The sequence below is a fragment of the Antennarius striatus genome, chromosome 19 (genome assembly GCF_040054535.1).
Source record: "Antennarius striatus isolate MH-2024 chromosome 19, ASM4005453v1, whole genome shotgun sequence".
Taxonomy (NCBI): Eukaryota; Metazoa; Chordata; class Actinopteri; order Lophiiformes; family Antennariidae; genus Antennarius; species Antennarius striatus.
This window is the reverse complement of record NC_090794.1, coordinates 14,435,486-14,453,673: the sequence shown is the minus strand read 5'-3', so window position 1 is coordinate 14,453,673 and position 18,188 is coordinate 14,435,486. Positions and strand designations below refer to the sequence as shown.

Here is an 18,188-nt window from a genome sequence, read left to right as displayed (position 1 = left end):
GACCCTACCTACTTCTACCATGGCAACTGCGGGGAACCGGAGGATATGGGAGGAGCGACTGCTGCAGTTCCAGGTGGCGGAGTCTGCGTAAAAACGCATCAAACTCACGTCAAAGACAAAGCCCTCCATCTCCATACCAAGTGAACGCTGCTATCAGTTGAAGTCTGGTGGATTTATTACAGGAGAATTAACCAAAAGGACGGAGCGCGTTTCGCTGGTGCGTCTTTGCGATCTATCCAGAAGTCCAGTTCGAAGCAAAACGTTAACATTTTTGGCCAAAAGGCAACTTTTCCAGAATTTCACAGCCTGTGGAATTATGTTCAAGAAAAGCAAGAGTAAAGTGCTGGTGGACTACGCATCGGAGGAAGACGACATGTCTTGGCACTATCATCACTCCTACAAGGTAATGAGAAAGATGCAGAGTAAACGCAGTTCATGGATGCCGTTGATTTCTTTATTCTAACATGGTTATAGAAGTGAAACACAACTTTATTCTGTTGTCCACGTTGTCTGTTTGGTATTTTGTACAAATCTCTGGAAAGTAGGGCTAGACTGCAGCAAAAACACCGAAAGATAGTTTTCACCTGTTTGAAGATTATTATTATCATTATTATCATTATAAACTGGTAGAAAACGAATGACTACATATTTGAATTATACCTGTGATATGTTATTTTAAAAGTGGTTTCTATACATCCTAAAATGATGCAGTTACGTTGAGATGGGACAGAGAAAGAACAGGAGGATGAAGAGGACTATTAATCAGAATGTCATATCTGCTGAGGAGGAGAGGTCTGAAACAACATCTTTAAATGGAAACAGTAAAAATGCTGTCTTAATGTTATTAATGGGTTATCAGGGATTAGGGAAAGCCATATGTATGGATTAGAAATATTATGAAAGGTTGCGCTTGTTTAGGAAGAATGTTTGATTGTTTTAATCCACATCTCCAGGAGACAAATCCCAACTATAAGCATGATCATTAATCCTTACCTAAACTTAACACGAAACCTAAATTTACTCTCTCCTTAAATCAAGTCCTCACCATCCAGAGCGTTGCTGCACAGAGAGCTCTACTGGGGCACAGGGGGCTCTACTGGGGCACAAGGAACTCTACTGGGGCGCAGAGAAGTCTATAATGGGGCACAGAGAAGCCCCCTATTCAGATTTTCTTAAATGCCCTATGTGAAATGTTCTACAAACCTGTTTTATATTTTTCTATTTGTGTTTTTCAAATAAGCTTGTGCTGCAGCCACAACACCTATAACTAACATTCTGAAGAATCGTGCTTTGTCACCCAAAATGAAATGAATGAGCAGAATTTTTTTTGCAAACACACACATCTACACACCCACTCTCAAGTATAAACTCACATGTGGATGGTAAGTAGTGTGTGAGGTCTAAGGAGCTCCCCATCATCTTTATCAGCATTTGTAGGCAGCTGGAATCTATCAAGCTGGTCCTTGTGTGTAGAGAAGACTCACACTCACATATACACAAACACAGGTACACACAGGTACATGAATAAAATAATTCAATAATCCTGTTCTAGTAAAAAAAAAGAAAGTTAACATTTATATTTCTTGTTGTAAAGTCCAGTCTGTGGGAACTCAGATTCGGAATGGAATTGAGACAGAAAACGTTGATTTCAGAATGGATACAGCGGCGCTTCATCTGTTTAAAGGGAGGTGAAGAAGAAGACACACAAAACATCAAGGGTCTGAATACATTGGTCTTAGTTTGTGCTTAGATTGTGCATCATTTAACTAGCAAACTGGATATGGATGCATCCAAAATACACTTGCACTGGGGTGTTAAAGGAATGTACTGTGAATCTGATAATAAATCTATCAGATTTCATTCACTGTAGCTCCTTCAGTGCACTGGACATGTAGTGGGGTATTGAAAGATCATCAAACCCTATTTCCCACAATTTCTCAACTTCTGTTGTGATAATATCGAGTTCTGTGACCCTTTCTTCTGGAAAACGATGCCAGTGGACCTCACCTTTCAGGAGCTGACGTAAACTCAGTTGCGTGACGTTACTGGTCACCAGAGCCATGACTTTGGTTGAAAATTGCTGAGATCAGAATGTCTTCCTCCCAGAATTCCTGGGAAAGTCAGCGAGTAGGTCTCGCTCAGTCACCAAGGCAATAAAGAACCTCCGGGGGTCAGAGGTCGGATCATAAAATGCAGTAAACACAGTGAAGAGGCAGAGGCAGCCTGGCAGTGTTACAGGACAAGACCATTATAAAGAGCTATGACAACGCAGTCTGGACATGCATTCCTATCTCATGTTCGGATGGTTGCAGCGTCGCCCTCTAATCTCCAGTTTTGGGAAAGGGTAGCTGAATCAAGTGGAGCATGTCTGCTTCACAACCACTAAAAATAACTCTAAATAATCAAGCTTTAAAGACTGACTCCAATCAAACTCAAAGCGTTTATTTTAATGATAAAACCAGGTTTCAAAATAACATTAATCTATTCATTAAACTGTTAATTTTTTCATTAGTCTGAAAATAGTAAAAATCATGTCTCAGGTTTGCTGAGATATTTATATTGTTCAAGACACAAATATGTACATCTTGCTATATTTGAATACAAGGAAAACAATAAATCTTCAGGTTGTTTCTTAAATAATACCCTAATCAATTTCTCACTGTGTTAGTTTATTGAGAACAGACCTGTAAATTAGTATCAGCTTCAGTTTAGTTTTGCTACATTTGGTGGTTTGTTCTTTATATGAAACTAATTTGGTATAGAACATTGTTTATTATTACTGTTCTTAACACTTAAGTGCTAGTATTGTTTCTTTGAAGTGAGAGATTCAGAGACAAATATGAGGTAATGAAACAATCTTCATGACAGGAAAAAACAGCAGGTTTTACCTCATATGAACAAAAGATGGAAAATGATCTGAATATTCATTCATTTATTCATTCATTCATCGTCAACCACTTCATCTGCTGTTGCCTATCCCAGCTGACTGAGGGTGTGAGGCGGGGGAAACTCCGGGCGCGACACCAGTGCACCGAGGTGATCTGAATATTTGCCTTTTTAATTCAATGCTGTTAAAATTTAAGTCAATTTTTTTTTTTTAATCTTTACTGAATTGACTAAAGAGATAGTGTCCCTCCTATAATGTTTCTGTGGATGTGTAAAAGATTCAAACTGTTCTTTTCTGTTAATTGTTTAATGGCCATTGTGAGTCAAGCCTGGTGTGAAGTCATTATCAGCACAGCAGTTGTTTTTACTTCCTTGCTGCTGTGCTGATAATGACTTCACACCAGGTCTGGTCAGACATCCAGTGCATTACACATCCAGCTGTTTAGGACAGGATTTCTGCCTTTCTGTCTGTTCTGTAATATGGTTGAATAGTGATGGGTCAACGCCTAACTCACTATCAGTCTCAGCGGGGTCGTGGGCCTCACTCAAGGGCCTCACAAGTGCTGCCCTGTCACTTTCTCCATCAATATGTATCCTGGTGTTTCAGGTATGGAAATGGTGACTCACGTAGCTCTCATTACTCTGATTGTACAGCTAAGTGTTTTCTATTATTTTCTCAAATCACTTAACTAAATTATAATGTTTACTTATTGCGAGATATGTAAGTCTACTTTTCTTATCGTGTTTTCTCCTCTTTAATTGGCAGAACAGATGATTATGTGCCAATTCAGTGAGCTTAAACTGACAGACCTCATCCATACAGCACATTCATCTATGGAGGAATGTTTCACCCTCACAAACCAAGAGGGAGAACACAAAGGGGGAAGGCAGGAGTAAAACTGTTCATATCTGTTCGTCCACTGTGCCCTGGGGTGACTACAGATCAGGCCCTGTGCCACAGCTTGCTTTCACAACACTCATTCTCTGTTCAAGTTCAACAGGCTGTCAGAGGCAGCTGTGAGCTTGCAGGAGATGAACGTACCTGTTTGTCTGCGGCTTACAGAGGTAACACATCTGAATAGTTCCATAAATCCACTTTACTGTCACCATTGGAATCGTCTTTGTGAAGTGAGATCAGGTCAGGTCTGAACACAGACTTTGCACACCTAAATCATTAGTGGTGAGGATAACAAAGGTAAAGCTGTGTGGATTACAGTTGTGAGTTATATCTCAAGAGTCGAAACAAAATCATCTTGACACTAGAAAATTCTAGCTTTTTTCAACTGTTGTATATTGTAATTTTAAGATTTTAATATTCCATAGACTATTTTCTGTGTGGAGTTGGTGTGTTCTCCCCGTGGTTGTGTGGGTTCTCTCCAGGTTCTCCAGCTTTCTTCTACCTCCAAAAACAGGCCCTTCAGGTGAACTGATTGTTCCAAATTGTCTATAGTTGTGAATGTGAGCATGAGTGGCTGTCTGTCTTTCGTGTGGCTCTGCGGTGCACCACTGTCGCGCCCGAAGTGTCACTTGTCTCTCGCCCGTAAGTTTTCTGGGACAGGCTCCAGCAACCCACGTGACCCATGAAATTGGAAGAAGTGATTTTGAAGATGAATGCATGAATGAATATTCTACAGACCAGTTAGATCTCTATCATCAAACATTTTTATTGTAAGCATCAAAGTTGGGAAAAGGACATGTTTTTTTTTATTAGTTGGTTGAAGGACTGGTGGTGTAAAGAACTACAAGTGTCCAAAAACCAGCGGCATCCAAATCCAATACTGCTGGCAACATGAACACAGTAACAGAAGTACAGCCAAATAAAAAACTGTACCAATTGTTTCAGCCCATTTACAAGGAGCTCCAAAATTATTTTATTTGGTTTTCCATTTAAAGAACTCAAAAGCACAAAAATCAGCACAAGCACACAACAGAACCTTTTAAATCCTATGTACCTGGTAGGAGTCAGGGTAACAAGTCAGGAATGCTTCTGCACCAGAATAAGTGGAGCAATCTCTTCTAATCTATTTTGTGTACGTCATGTGAACGCAGTAACAGCCTGGAGAGTTCTGTCCATTTTTTTCAGTCTTCATGCAAAGCTAACGTCCCCTATTTGTGCAGCAACGTGCTTAGTGTCCAAATATGTGAACATTGTGACTGTCAAGAAAGCAGAAAGTCAATGTCAGATGTACTGAATTTTAGGAAAACAAACACTTTTGAGAACTACTGCATTGATATTTGCTGTGAATCTGTATTGTTCAGTAATCTTGTTGGATTGTGCTACAGATTCAAGGATAAAAACAGATCAAGAAGGTGGAAAAAACAGAACTGCTGTTTTTGTCAGGTGTTATTCTTTGTAGAAACACTCTTTTCTCCCCCTCCAATTTCCCCACGCCTGCCTCTCCCCCTGTCTCACATTGTTAATGCCTTAACAGTCCACAGGCAGTGTGTGTTAGTGAGTTTGTGTTTGATCAACACTAGTGTTGTAGACTCAGCAGAATTTGCTCAGACATGTCCAAACTCTATCTGTCCTCCTCCTCTTCCTCCTCCTCCTCCTTCCCCCTGCTACACGTATAAAATCCTCACAGCTTTGATCACTTTACTGAATTCCCTTCAACTCAGGCTCAGCTGCACGTCTGATGACTTTTTATTTCCCTTGTTTTGTGATTTAATGCCTAGGAGCAACTTAAAGCCACATCATAAGGATTTATGCCAAACTGTACCTGATTACAATCGCTCAAATTAGATTTTGTCGATGAAGGTAATTAATGATTTGATTGTTTTTGCCCTGTGCCCAAGCATAGTTACACAGGCGTAAGAAAATACCGCAAAATTTTTATTAAAAAAAGTGCATTAATCAAATGCATAAAGTTGTTCAGACACCGTACACAAACCAAAAGAGTATTAATCGTGAATCAATCAGAGTTCTTTTTACCTCAGGAAGGTAGTGCAACACTGGGATGTGCTTCAACAAAAATTTGTGCATCCCAACATGACGTTTATGCATCCCGAAAGTAATGACAGAAAACTCGAGTGAGATCAAAACATAATGGCAATTTCCGGATTTGAAATTTAAGTGGAGAAATGAAAAAAATTGTGAATGTGTTTATTGAATGGAAGTGCATTTAAAGCTTGCGCCCCAGGGACACATGCTGTCTGACGATCGTGCTTTCCTGTCAAAATATGTCCGTGAAAGACACAGGGACGCACACAAACAAGGACACTGATCAATTAAAACTGATTAAAACTTAATGTACCTGAAGAATGCAAGTTTAAAGTGGTCAAGCTGAAATAAATGTAGAGTAAGGGTGGGCAAAGATTAAAATAGCCAATCATTATTTTCCTTTTAAAGGCCAGAATTCTTGTGGATTCAGGAGTACAGTAACCAAAAATGGTAAACAATGACAGACAGAAACATTTAGGAGGTTCTTTCATTTGTTTTTACATGAAGCTGCTAAGAGAAAAGGGACAAACAGACAACCAGTCACAATGTAAACATGAATGTAGATGAACTCCAAGCAAGCTACTGTTAAATATAGCAACGTTTAGTCAAACGAAAACGCCTCACATAAAGAAGGAAAAACAATGACATTATAACCCAAATACTTTACAAAGGATGTCTGAAAAAATGTCTGGAGGCTGGATCACAATGGAACCGAAATAGGTCCATTCCATTCTGTACCGGCACGGGTTCTGTTCTGTCATCGCAGGTCATGAATGTGTTTTCTCTCGCGCTAAAACCAGCCAGCTGTGTTCAGTAGCTTCCCCTTCCTCCACCCTCCTCTCCACATCACCCTCCATACTCAGGGTGTTTATATTATTACTTTAAAGGGCTGCCCTGCATTTTACAGGAAGGCCTTCACCCACCCACCCACACACACACGCGCACACACACACACAAAGAATTTCATGCTATGTTTACTCACCTTTGACCTGTGCTTGTGTGTTTGTGTGTGTGTGTGTGTGTGTGTGTGTGTGTGTGTGTGTGTGTGTGTGTGTGTGTGTGTGTGTATGTCTGGTGTAGGGTAAAGACATAGAAGTAGAGGAAGAGGAGGAGGACGCTGTCTCTACAGTATCTAAGGTAAACAGCATAACATCACACCTATACTCTGTTTACACGCGACTCAATGTTGACATATAAACACACACACACCCATCCACCACGCTCTTGCTTTCACACACACACACGTGTGCTCACAGTATTACATTATGACAGTCATGGTTGGTGTCACCAGAGAGTTTACCAACACATGAGTAGAAATGGCTTCATGGTGTGACTGAGGTTCAGCCTGAGGGGCAGAGGATTCCTCCACCTGCAGGGTTTTTCTGTAAACTGTGTGCCTTTAATACTGTTCTTATCCTTAAAGGGACACGGTGGAGCTGTGTGTGGACCGGGGTCTTTGTAATTCAACAGTTAAAATGTTTTAACATTCAAGTTTCCCCCAGTGGGGGAAATTCTTTTTTCATTTAATATATTAAACACATTAACAGGCCTGAGCACGCAGTCACTGTCTCTCTCACACACACACACGCATGCATGCACGCTCGCACACACACACACACACACACACACACACACACACACACACACACACACACACACACACACACACACACACACACACACACACACACACACACACACACACACACACACACACACACACACACAAATGACCTGTAAATGGGCAGTTAATGAATTGACATGCAGTCACTTAGCAGCGCCTGAGGAGGAATTTGTGGGGTTCAGTGCCTTGCTTTAGGGCACCTCGGTAGTGTTTGGGAGCTGGGCTGGTCTTTGTGGACTGAGCTACTGGTGCCCCTCAAGTTAACATGAAAAACTAGAGCAATCAGCTGGGTAAAACATTTTTGTGATAACTTTGGTAGCAAAATTTGATGCGATATATCCCAACCCCCATTTAACTGCACCACTATCACTAAATGCACAGTTATCTAACATTTACAAATAACTGACAGTTTATCTCTAAAACCTGCCTTAAAACTGATATTTATGATATTTATATAATTGTGAGGTGAGATTGTGTCCACAGGTTTTCAGACGTTTAAGACACATTATGATATTGTTTGTAGAATACGTGGCCTTATAGAGTGCGTGGCAGCTCAATGTAGCATCTTCTAACGTGTGCCGACAACCATTATTTACTTAAATGGTGTGTTTTCTGTGTGCACCTGAACTCCTCACAATGCTTTGTCTTTGACCTCTCACTGCCATCCTGCCGCACGTATACTACATGTTGAAGGTGATGCAGTTCACAGGACATATTTCATGCGCCTGTTTGCGAGGATAGAGCTGCCCATGCTGGAGAGAGGAAGGAAACACAGCATTCTTTTGAGGAGCTGGGTCTTTTGGATGGGAACAATAACGGTGGAAGAAAAACAAGGCTGAAAATAGCTGCAGACTGCTCCGACACTGTGGAAGGGTGAGACTCTTCTACCATCGGCTGTGTTGTGTTCACGTTAGGACACACAAAGTCCAGTGCTTCAAGCATTGCCAATTTCTTGCTAAACACCTGCAGCACTGGCAAACATGAATATGGTTACATGTTTGTTCTACTCTCAATTTTCAAATCCATCTCCCAAAAGGAGTTTAAGCCACTGCTCGCGTTTGTTGATGAGCAGGTCTGCACAAAGTGTCACTGAGATGCTGAGAGGCGTGTCTGCTTTCCCTCACTAGCCTTCTCTCCTGTGCTGTAGGATCACTAAAAAGCCTGTTTGTGTCAAAAGAAAAGCACTGAAACAATTCAATGAAAATTAAAAGAACTGTTTGAAATTTTGATAAATATTCTCTTGTGATTATTCACTTCCATACTGAGAGTTCAATGTAATAATGCCTTCCAGTTGTCTCTATGATGAAGAGTCAGCAGCTGGTTAGCATAATACTTACAAATATAATATAATACATAAATCCTGCACGTCCAGTCCTTTTTTTATCCCACAATAAAGACATTTATTTTACACTCAAGTACATAATTGTTTCCCATGTGTAGGCCTTGAATACACACACACACACACACACACACACACACACACACACACACACACACACACACACACACACACACACACACACACACACACACACACACACACACACACACACACACACACACACACACACAAAAGACCATTGTTATAGAGTAACCAGACATGATAAAACATGAAAGTCAATGAGGTCAGATGCATTTTGTTGGCTAAAGACAAAGTCAAGCCTGCTGTTTCCTACTGACTATATGTTTCTTTTTCAATAAATGGAGGAGAGTGGGAAATTGTGTTACTCAAAGGTCAAACTATTGTTATGAGTCACATAGAAAGATATCAAACATTTTCCTTTTTTTTTTTTTTTTTTAGATATTTTAATGTGCTCTCTTGATAATCCTCTGACATATGACACTGTAATTATGGTTCTCTGGGTTGATTGCTGGCAAACATGAATATTGTTGTGGGTTTATGTTTGTTGTAGTCTCAATTTCGAATCCACCTCCCAAAAGAAGTTTAAGTCACTAGTTTGTTGAGCAGGTCTGCACAAAGTGTCACTGAGATGCTGAAAGGCGTGTCTGGTCTCCCTCACTAGCTTCTCTCTTGTGCTGTTGGATTACTAAAAATCCTGTTTGTGTCACAAGAAAAGCAGAAATCTTACTTTACTGACCAAATGAAGTTCGACAAAAACAGAATAATTGGTGACAAAAATTTTCCCTTCGCATATCACAACCCACTAATGAACAGATCTGATAAGAGTCCGCCAACAGTGGGCTGTGGTCGACTGACAGTCATTTACTGCTCTTAGATTTTCCTCATTCTCATGCTGGTTTTGTGGATTTGCATGTAGTCATGGTTAAACACTGGTCTTGCAGCACTTTTAATAATGATTTGATAGTTACTTTTACTTTACGCATTTGACCAGTCACTAACTACATTTTCTATGCTGCACTAGCAAATATTGAAGGTCCACAGATGACGTATTAGTGAATATAAATGAGTTCTGCTTTAAGGAACAGTGTTGCTCCAGTGAAAAGAGAATTCCACTATTGGTAAATCTGGACCTAACGAATGCGTGCAAAAGAAAACAGTTAGAAAGAAAACCTAGGACTCCTGACAAGATCAGACTGTTATTGTCACATTCTTAAATATGAAGGAAATGACCTGTAGAGAAACAGACCATTTTGTTGAAGAATCAGTAAGAACAAAGACAATACAATTTTCTAGTATAATCCAAGCCCAAAAAACATCTTGGATTGTCTTTCCATTATTCCAAGAACTACTAACTCTGGTTTGGTTCAAATAAAAAATTAATGCACCTAGTTATATGTGAAAATATGACAGGGATTGTTGGGTATTAAAGAGTAAGCAGGAAAAACACTGTTTAGAGCCAAATATTTCCACAACTAATGCCCTGAGTTAAGGGTTTTTGGTGATTGTTGGAAAACATAACAAAGTGGGTAATATTTAAAATTTCATGGATTCTGGCTGGGTTAGATGGTGTTTCATAATACATTATGAGCTGCAGACCTTTGCTTTTGATGCTGAGTCAGTTTGGCAACCTGGATTTATTCTTCATACTGGATTGATGTATTTTGTGGGAGCTTCTGTCTGCTTCTTCTGAAATTAAATTTTTGTTTTTTTCCATGAACCGGATATTTTCTTCAGGGAGGTCAGTAAGAGAGAGCGTAGATGATATGTTTTCATGTGGAGTACACTTATCTAAAATGTTTGTTTTTTCCTCCCTAGTTGTAGTATTAGCAAAGTTTCATCAAATTTATATTAATCTGTTAAATGTGAATGTTTGAGTAAAGCTGAGGATTGTTCATGACATCCAGAAACAACAACTTGGTTGTTCTTTGAAAAAAGCTGAATTGTTTTAAACAAACACAACAGGCAATATTTTCCAAAGGCCCCTTTAATCTCCAAGTTTCCATCTCCGTGGTATGGATGGAAAATGTCTGGCTCAATAAGAGTTCTATTGTTTTGCCAGGCATGAATCTGTAGGTAAAGCTCCCCCCACCATGAGCCTCTGTGAGCAGCTTGGTTTACCTTCTTTTTGGCTGGAGAGGTGCTTGGCTCCTTTGGAGCTTAATGCTGGCGAGAATAAAGAATACATTCTGAATGTGCACACATGCATGCACGCACACACGTCAAGAATGTAGCTACATGTTGTAAAGACACTCGTTCCTGCTCTCTGCTTTGCAAAGTTCCAACTACAGTTCATCTGATACAGATTTTACACTCGATAACTCACAGGAAGATGAAGCAGATAGAAGAGAGAGAGTATGGCATCTTAGGAATCATACATATCTGGAATGACAAACCACATACACATTGGAGTTTGAGGCTTACTAATCCAAATGCTGTCATGAAGATCTGTAATTAGTTTTGACCAGAGAAAATTACTTTGCGGATATCAGTAATGAGTGGCTAGTCCAGCTAGTAAATGTTTAAAGGCCATAGACAGGGTGTTGTATGATGGAACTCGAAGAAATGGGCAGTGGGCTTGTTCTCAGGTGTGTTTGTGATATTGGGAGATGAGATTAGAGATGATTAATTATAGCATCTGTCTCTTCTTGAAATAGCAAAGTCAGGATGAGTCAAGTGTCTGAGAATCCATAAAATGCTTGATAATTTTAATGAGAAGATTGTATAATCATGAGGCAAACTACTCTGTCTGAGATCATGCTTTATAAACTATTCAACCATTTAACAACATATTATTGCCTGCTCACCTGTTTGCTTATCAGCTGGTTATAGCTGTAATAACCTCTGGTCTTCATCGCAGAGATAAAACATAAGCACTTGTGTTTTACATAAAGAAACACAAGGTCACAAAGTTGAGATACATTCATCACGTTATGTCGTAAGTACTGAGAATGTTTTGATAAAGGTAACCTAAGCCAGCCCAGATGCAAAGAGGAGTAAACATCATAACCTTGACAATTGACATTGGGAATTCTTCCCAGGCATGAAGAGAATCCGTGCCAAAACTGTGTTCCAGAATCAACCTGGAGGGCAATGTCCGTGCTTGGTGGAAAACTGCACTAGGAGGGAGGAATTCAATGGTGACAGGGGAATCCAGGGAGTTTACGCGGGACAGGAGAGACTTCCACTGGAATGTGGTGTAATGTTCCTGCCAAGTCAGCGCCGCTCAGGCTCTTTCTGCGGTGAGAAAGTCAACCGGTGTGTCTGTGGAAGTGTTGCTGGCCGCAGCTTTCTTTTAGAAGCACTCCTAGAAATAAGTACACACCCAGTGTTTCATTTGGCCGTCAACAGTGCATAATACAACAGACAGACAGACAGATAGCTGTTGTCCCATCTCCTCTGTTTTTTTCTAGTGTTTTCACAAGTGCTCACACAGAAGTTGTATTTGTGCGATTAGAAAAGTGTCCGGTTTGCAGAGCACCACATCATTTGGCCTCTGTTTAAAGTTCTCCCACACTTCAGATAATCAGAGGTGAAGGTTTTTAGATGCAGCTTGTTCTCCAGAGGCATCCTGCTGTAAACAGGGGTCTTCAGTGAAAATCACATGAGGCTCAGTTGACCATTCTCCCCCCGCTGAGGTCTGGACAGTCAGATGCTCATGCTCAGGCTCATGCAGACTGAAGAGCTCTGTTCAGCTCATATTTTTATTAACGTGTAAAATGTTAAGTCTTTTTTTTTTTTTTTTTTTGCTGCAGCATATTGTTGGTGTATATCTGACCTTTAACAACATTGTTCAATTTCTGAATACTTCATCTGCCTTCCAGAACACCCATACAGACACACAACAAATAAATCTGTTGTAATAAAGTATTTTTGTAGATTCTCATTTATCCAGGCCATGCTTATCCAAGCATTTAAATCAATCCACTGGATAAACAATTCATCACAAAATAATGTCCTTTCAGTCCATAAAAACATCCTCAAAGAAAAACTTAATAAGGTTTTATTTTAGGCTGAAGTGTTCTCAATCGCTTCAAGATGGAAGCATAAACAAAAAAAGAGATCACATGTCCTAATTCACACACAACTGTTTATTCACACGTGTCTGTGTTTAACTATATAGTGACATTTATTGTGACATTCAACAGCTACAACGGACTACAGAGGATGAATAAATTGATACTTTTCTGTTCTGTCAACTTCATCTGTTGTTAATAATTCAATCTTTCATACATGAAGAAGAAAGAAGAAGAAGAAAGAAATCCACCTTACTGTCCACATGGGGAAATTAATCCTTCACTCTTACTATATCTTTTGTTAAACCTGCATATATACATATACAGTACGTATATATGTGTTTACAGGCCCCCGAAACAAACACACATACACACACCAGGGGCCTGCGATTATGCAATTTATACAGTGATGTCTGCTCTTGTGCTCGCAGAGTAACTTTTGTACTACTAATAATAATTCAGCACATGATCCACTATAAAACAGCAGTTTGTGATTTTAACACTAGCTATCTTACAGGTTATATAAGCTAACATATTAATTAGTGATTTTTTGTGAGGTAAGTAAGCAGATTCTTTAACATTTGTTGGTTTTAGAACAAACATCAGTCACTGTCATACAGTACATGAACATCTGTGAAATCACTAATCGCCATTTTATTTTAGAATGTAAATTTCTTGATATCATATTTTATCACTGTGGGACCGTTATGCTTGACACACTCCAGTTTCAGTCTTTGTGCTAAGCTCACTATTGCCTGACAGAAGGCTCATATTTAGGGTTCAAACATGAGAGTACTATTGACATTATTGTCTAACTTTATGTTAAAAGTGTGTTTCCAAATATTCCTTTGAAAAAAAATTGTGTGCCTGACTAAAAATGATGAACGAATGATGGAGCTGTAGATGATTTAGTGTCTTGCTTCATTCCTTCACAATTTCAAAAAAATGCACGTTCATCAATCTGAACATGAGGCTTCTTTTCTAAATTCCTCTAAAGCTGTCTTTATGAAATCTCCCTCTTCAGGAATGATAAGTGACTCGCAAACAGATATCAGAGATAACATTCAACAGATGAGGGTAAATGTTTCATTTAAAAAGAGAGTTGCGTAGTGGCCTGGAGGGTAGCCTTGTTCCCTCACAGCAAGAAGGCCTGGGATTCAAATCCCTCTGAGGATCTGGGATGTTTCTGTGTTGGGGCTGCATAAATGGATTTGAAATTAAATTTCTCATTTGCTGGTTTCTGTCAGGAGGCTCGGGTGAAAAAGATCATGTCCAAGAAAGAGAGGAAGGACAAGAAGATGCTGTCCTCCAAAGATGATGAATGCTTATTGCTGACTGGGGTAAAGCAGGCAGCCCACAGAGGGTGAGGTTACACACAATTATTAATCATTAACAGAGAATTACATGCACTCAATGTGTTTTTACATGAAAACTTTTCATCACAATACTAAACTTAAACTTCATATTTCTACATACAGTAGTACCTCTACTTACGAAATTATTGGTTCTGGAAGAAATTACATAAGTAGATAATTACGTAAGTAGAAACGCGTTTTCCATGCAAATGCCCTAATCCGTTCCAAGCCCCCAAAAATTCCAACATAAATGTTTTATAAAGCATAAAAATACATCAAAACATGTAACAAATACATCTTACAATTAGATTATTACACAATAAATGAGAGTTGTGCATAACGTAAAAAACAAAGAATAGAGTAAAGAATAATAATGACGGTCATTTACCTTTTAACTGCTGTCCTCATTGTTTTTTGCCCTCTTGGGTTCATATGCGCTCCTATCTCACCATGAACAGAGGGAATTCCAGTCCTCCTTTTGAACTTCTCCATCCACTCACGCAATGCCTTAAACTCCTTAAACTTCCTTTTGTTTGTTTTAACGTGTTGATTGTAGATGCATTATGGCCATATTCTTTGGCGAGATCAACCAAACGCATCCCTTTCTCATGCTTTTCTATTATCTCTTGCTTTGTTTGTGCGGACAAAAAAATATTTTCTTCGTCTTTTCTTTTCCTCTTTTCTCCGTCACTTTCTTGGGGTCCATAGTGAATACTCAAAAAGTTAATACAGTATATTTGCGCAAAACTAACAGAACAACTCACGGGGCGAGAGCCAAATGACGAGGACCTTGCATAAACACTGATCTAGCTCCAAACAGAGGTCCCTCTTAGCCAATGGGATGCCAGGAAGATACTGGGTAATAGCCAGTGGCAGAGCAGCTATGAGAATGTTGCGTTCAGGAACCTGTGGGAGCTGCGAGTATCAGCCCATACTGTAATTTTACCTTACGTAAGTCAAAATTTCTTTCGTAACTAGAGGCAATATTTTCCTGCTGAGAAATTTCGTAAGTAGAAAATTTTGTAAGTAGAGACATTCGTAAGTAGAGGTACCACTGTATATAAAAGGATACACTGACATATTGCAAATATGTTCACAGTTAATTTTTTTTTCGTTAGATGATGAGAAGCAGGCATCACATGAAAGACAAACACACATGTTTATTATCGTGGACAGTTTTTTTTGAAGGTGGAAGGAAGCCAGAGAATCTGGAGAGAACCCACACACACAGGGAGAACATACACACCCCTCACGCTGATTGATTACAATTTAATTAGTAGGGTATTAGCTGGTGGGGGGTTGGCAAAGTGTCGCTGTGGATAGCGATCTTGCCTCACTGAAAGAAGGTTCTGGGTTCAATCCCCTTCTGCAAAGACTTGTTTATTTCTCACAGTGTTTGTGTGGGTTCTCTCCGGGTCTCTGGCTTCCTCCCACCTTCAGAAATATGCAGTGTAGGTGACTTGATCTTGCCATATTGTCTGTAGGTGTGGGCGTGAGTGGTTGTTCGTTTTCCGTGTGGTTCTGCGATGAGCTGGCGTCACATCCGGGGTGTATCCTGCCTTTAAGAAATTAAATAATTGCCCCCCCCCAATATTAACCAGTGTTCCTCATTGCTTTTAGCTGCTAATAAGAATTTGACAACAACATTATGAAAGCAGGACATCGCAAGCTACTTTACAAAATGCTTTTTTAGCTGTGATATACCTCGAGAAATTAGAATCACATTAGTACCATCATTAGTCTGAATTCCCATTGCCCACTCTGCTCCTTTGCACTTCCATGTCACATTCTCCACATTTTCACCCAGTTTCTTGGTGATTTGTCAAGTAGTTTGTGTGTAATGAACAAACAAAAACGACCCCTATCTGGACCCACTGGTGTTTAATCACAGGCTTTGCAAAGCAAACATGGAAGACAAAGAGTGCAGATACTGGTGTCATTACCACAAGTACAATACAGGTTGAGAACAGAAGGGGATTTACTCACAATTGATTGGAAATAATGGAGTCATGTATGACCACTTGAACTTGTTTATGTCGTTTGCCAGCACTTATTATCTTGAAGAATCTTTGAGGAAGTGGAACATATGTGAAAAGGAAACCTTAAATTAATGCTGCTACTATGATAAACAACTAGGATATTCTATACAATGGCTTGCTGTTAGGTGAAAGTCCCGCTCTTCATGATTAAGACACACACGTCTATCATTCGTATGTATGGTAGAAATATGACCTTTGAGCGCTTATTTTATGATAACATTTTGTATAACTCTTAAGGGCTCACAAGAAAATCAAGGATGATGAAAAGGAGAAGGAAAAGAAGGACAAACCAGAGAAGAGCCATTGTTTCTGGGAGAATGTTTCCATGACTATGAGGCAGATTTCACCCACCAAAAAACTGGAGAAGATGGAGGGCTGGGAGCCGCCATGTGTGGAGAACATCACTGAGACTGGGACAGATGAAACCCCAAAGGACATGAACGAGAAAGGTGACACACCAGTGTCCTTCACTGACTCGCTAGGCCTCCCTTTAGAGCTGGCTTCCTGGGCAGGCCAGGGTCTGGAGGAGGACTCCTCCCGCTATGCTAACTTGTCGGACTCCAAGAATTTGCCGGCCGGCGTGAGGTGGACCGCCCTCGCCAAAGTCAGGCTGGCTGGCATCAGCAGAATGAGCAGAGGGATTGTGTCGGAAAGCGCATGGGAGGGGTTTAAATAGTAGAGTTTTACCTTTGATACCCCTCTCTTCAACAGGATGAAGACCTGAACCAAATATCTTCCTGTCTCTATAGTTTAATTATGGATTATGGGATTTTTAAAAATCATTGGTGTATACTGTAAATTACAAGAAATAAGAGCCTTAAACTACTGTAAAATACTAGCTGGGATCCATTGGACTGACAATTAGATGTTTTACATTGTCAACAAATGTGAAAGGTGATTTCCATGTGCTTAATGTGGCCGTCAGTAGTGGGGAGTCAATGAAGAATCACCAAACCCTCTACTAAGGTTTGTCTATGCATTTACAGCAACAAAATGAAGAACATGAGTGGGAACCCTCATCTTCTTTAGGAAATTAGTGAGAAGCTTCAAAATTATGCAATATGTTTGTGTAGTTAGAGGCAAGATGGGTAAAAAGTGTCTGCAACTGTGTAAGTGCGTCACAGCTGGTTCCACAGAGGGGTTTGGTGAGCTGCAGTGCTGTGGTTGTTAAAAATGAAAGCAACCTCAAACTCTTAATTTGCTACCTGCGACTCTTTTTTGCCTGTGCCTTTGATCAGTAGAATGACATCACATGTTCGTTGTCATTTGAACCACACCAAATCATCCTCTGCTCATCACAGAGTTCAGTTTTGTCCACCCAGCATAAACCGTCATACGACCTCTGCTTGTAAGTGACCTCCTGGTTTCCAGTTGGAAACCAGTGGTCCTGGATAGCGACCCCAATCAGAACAACACTTGTGTTTGTGAGCTGTGCTCAAAAAGCTGGTTGGTTATACAATGCATGTCTGTGTAGGACAAAAACAACTCTTTTAAGTAAATGTGGCTTTCGATGCCTCTGGTCTTTCCTCTTGCCTAGATTTGTAATGAAGTCCACTTCATTTCACTCAGGATTGTACACAGGTACAGGTCCACTTTTATGGATTCCTGTCACCTTTATTAATTCACACAGAAGTGTGGTTGCATTTTATCAAGCAGAATAAATATTAAGTTGGACTGTCTGGCTCTGTTTCTTTCTTTCAACAGATGCTTTTCATTTGTACATTAAGCAACAGACACCCAAGTTCTCAATCAGCAGGTATTAAAATACCACAAAATCTTCGACTTATTTTCCCAAATTTGGACACGAATGTGACTTGCCACATCTTGAATCTCATTTCACTACATTTAAGAACATGCTTACTTGTGCGTGTCAAGGTATATCTTAATGAGCTGTACCACTGACATGTTTTCCTTGATGTAGAAGTTTTGAACAAAATCAATCACTGAATATCACTTCTCTAAAAATG

General features: G+C 39.9%; 1 protein-coding gene across 1 annotated transcript; it reads left to right on the top strand.

The window, feature by feature from the left end:
• Positions 1 to 17,900, top strand: si:ch211-225h24.2 (uncharacterized protein LOC564539 homolog). Its single transcript, XM_068342745.1, has 4 exons — positions 1 to 403; positions 6,908 to 6,964; positions 14,075 to 14,190; positions 16,459 to 17,900. The coding sequence occupies exons 1-4, from the start codon at positions 317 to 319 to the stop codon at positions 16,895 to 16,897; spliced, it is 699 nt and encodes a 232-aa protein (XP_068198846.1). The 5' UTR covers positions 1 to 316; the 3' UTR covers positions 16,898 to 17,900.
• Positions 17,901 to 18,188: the final 288 nt, after the last annotated feature.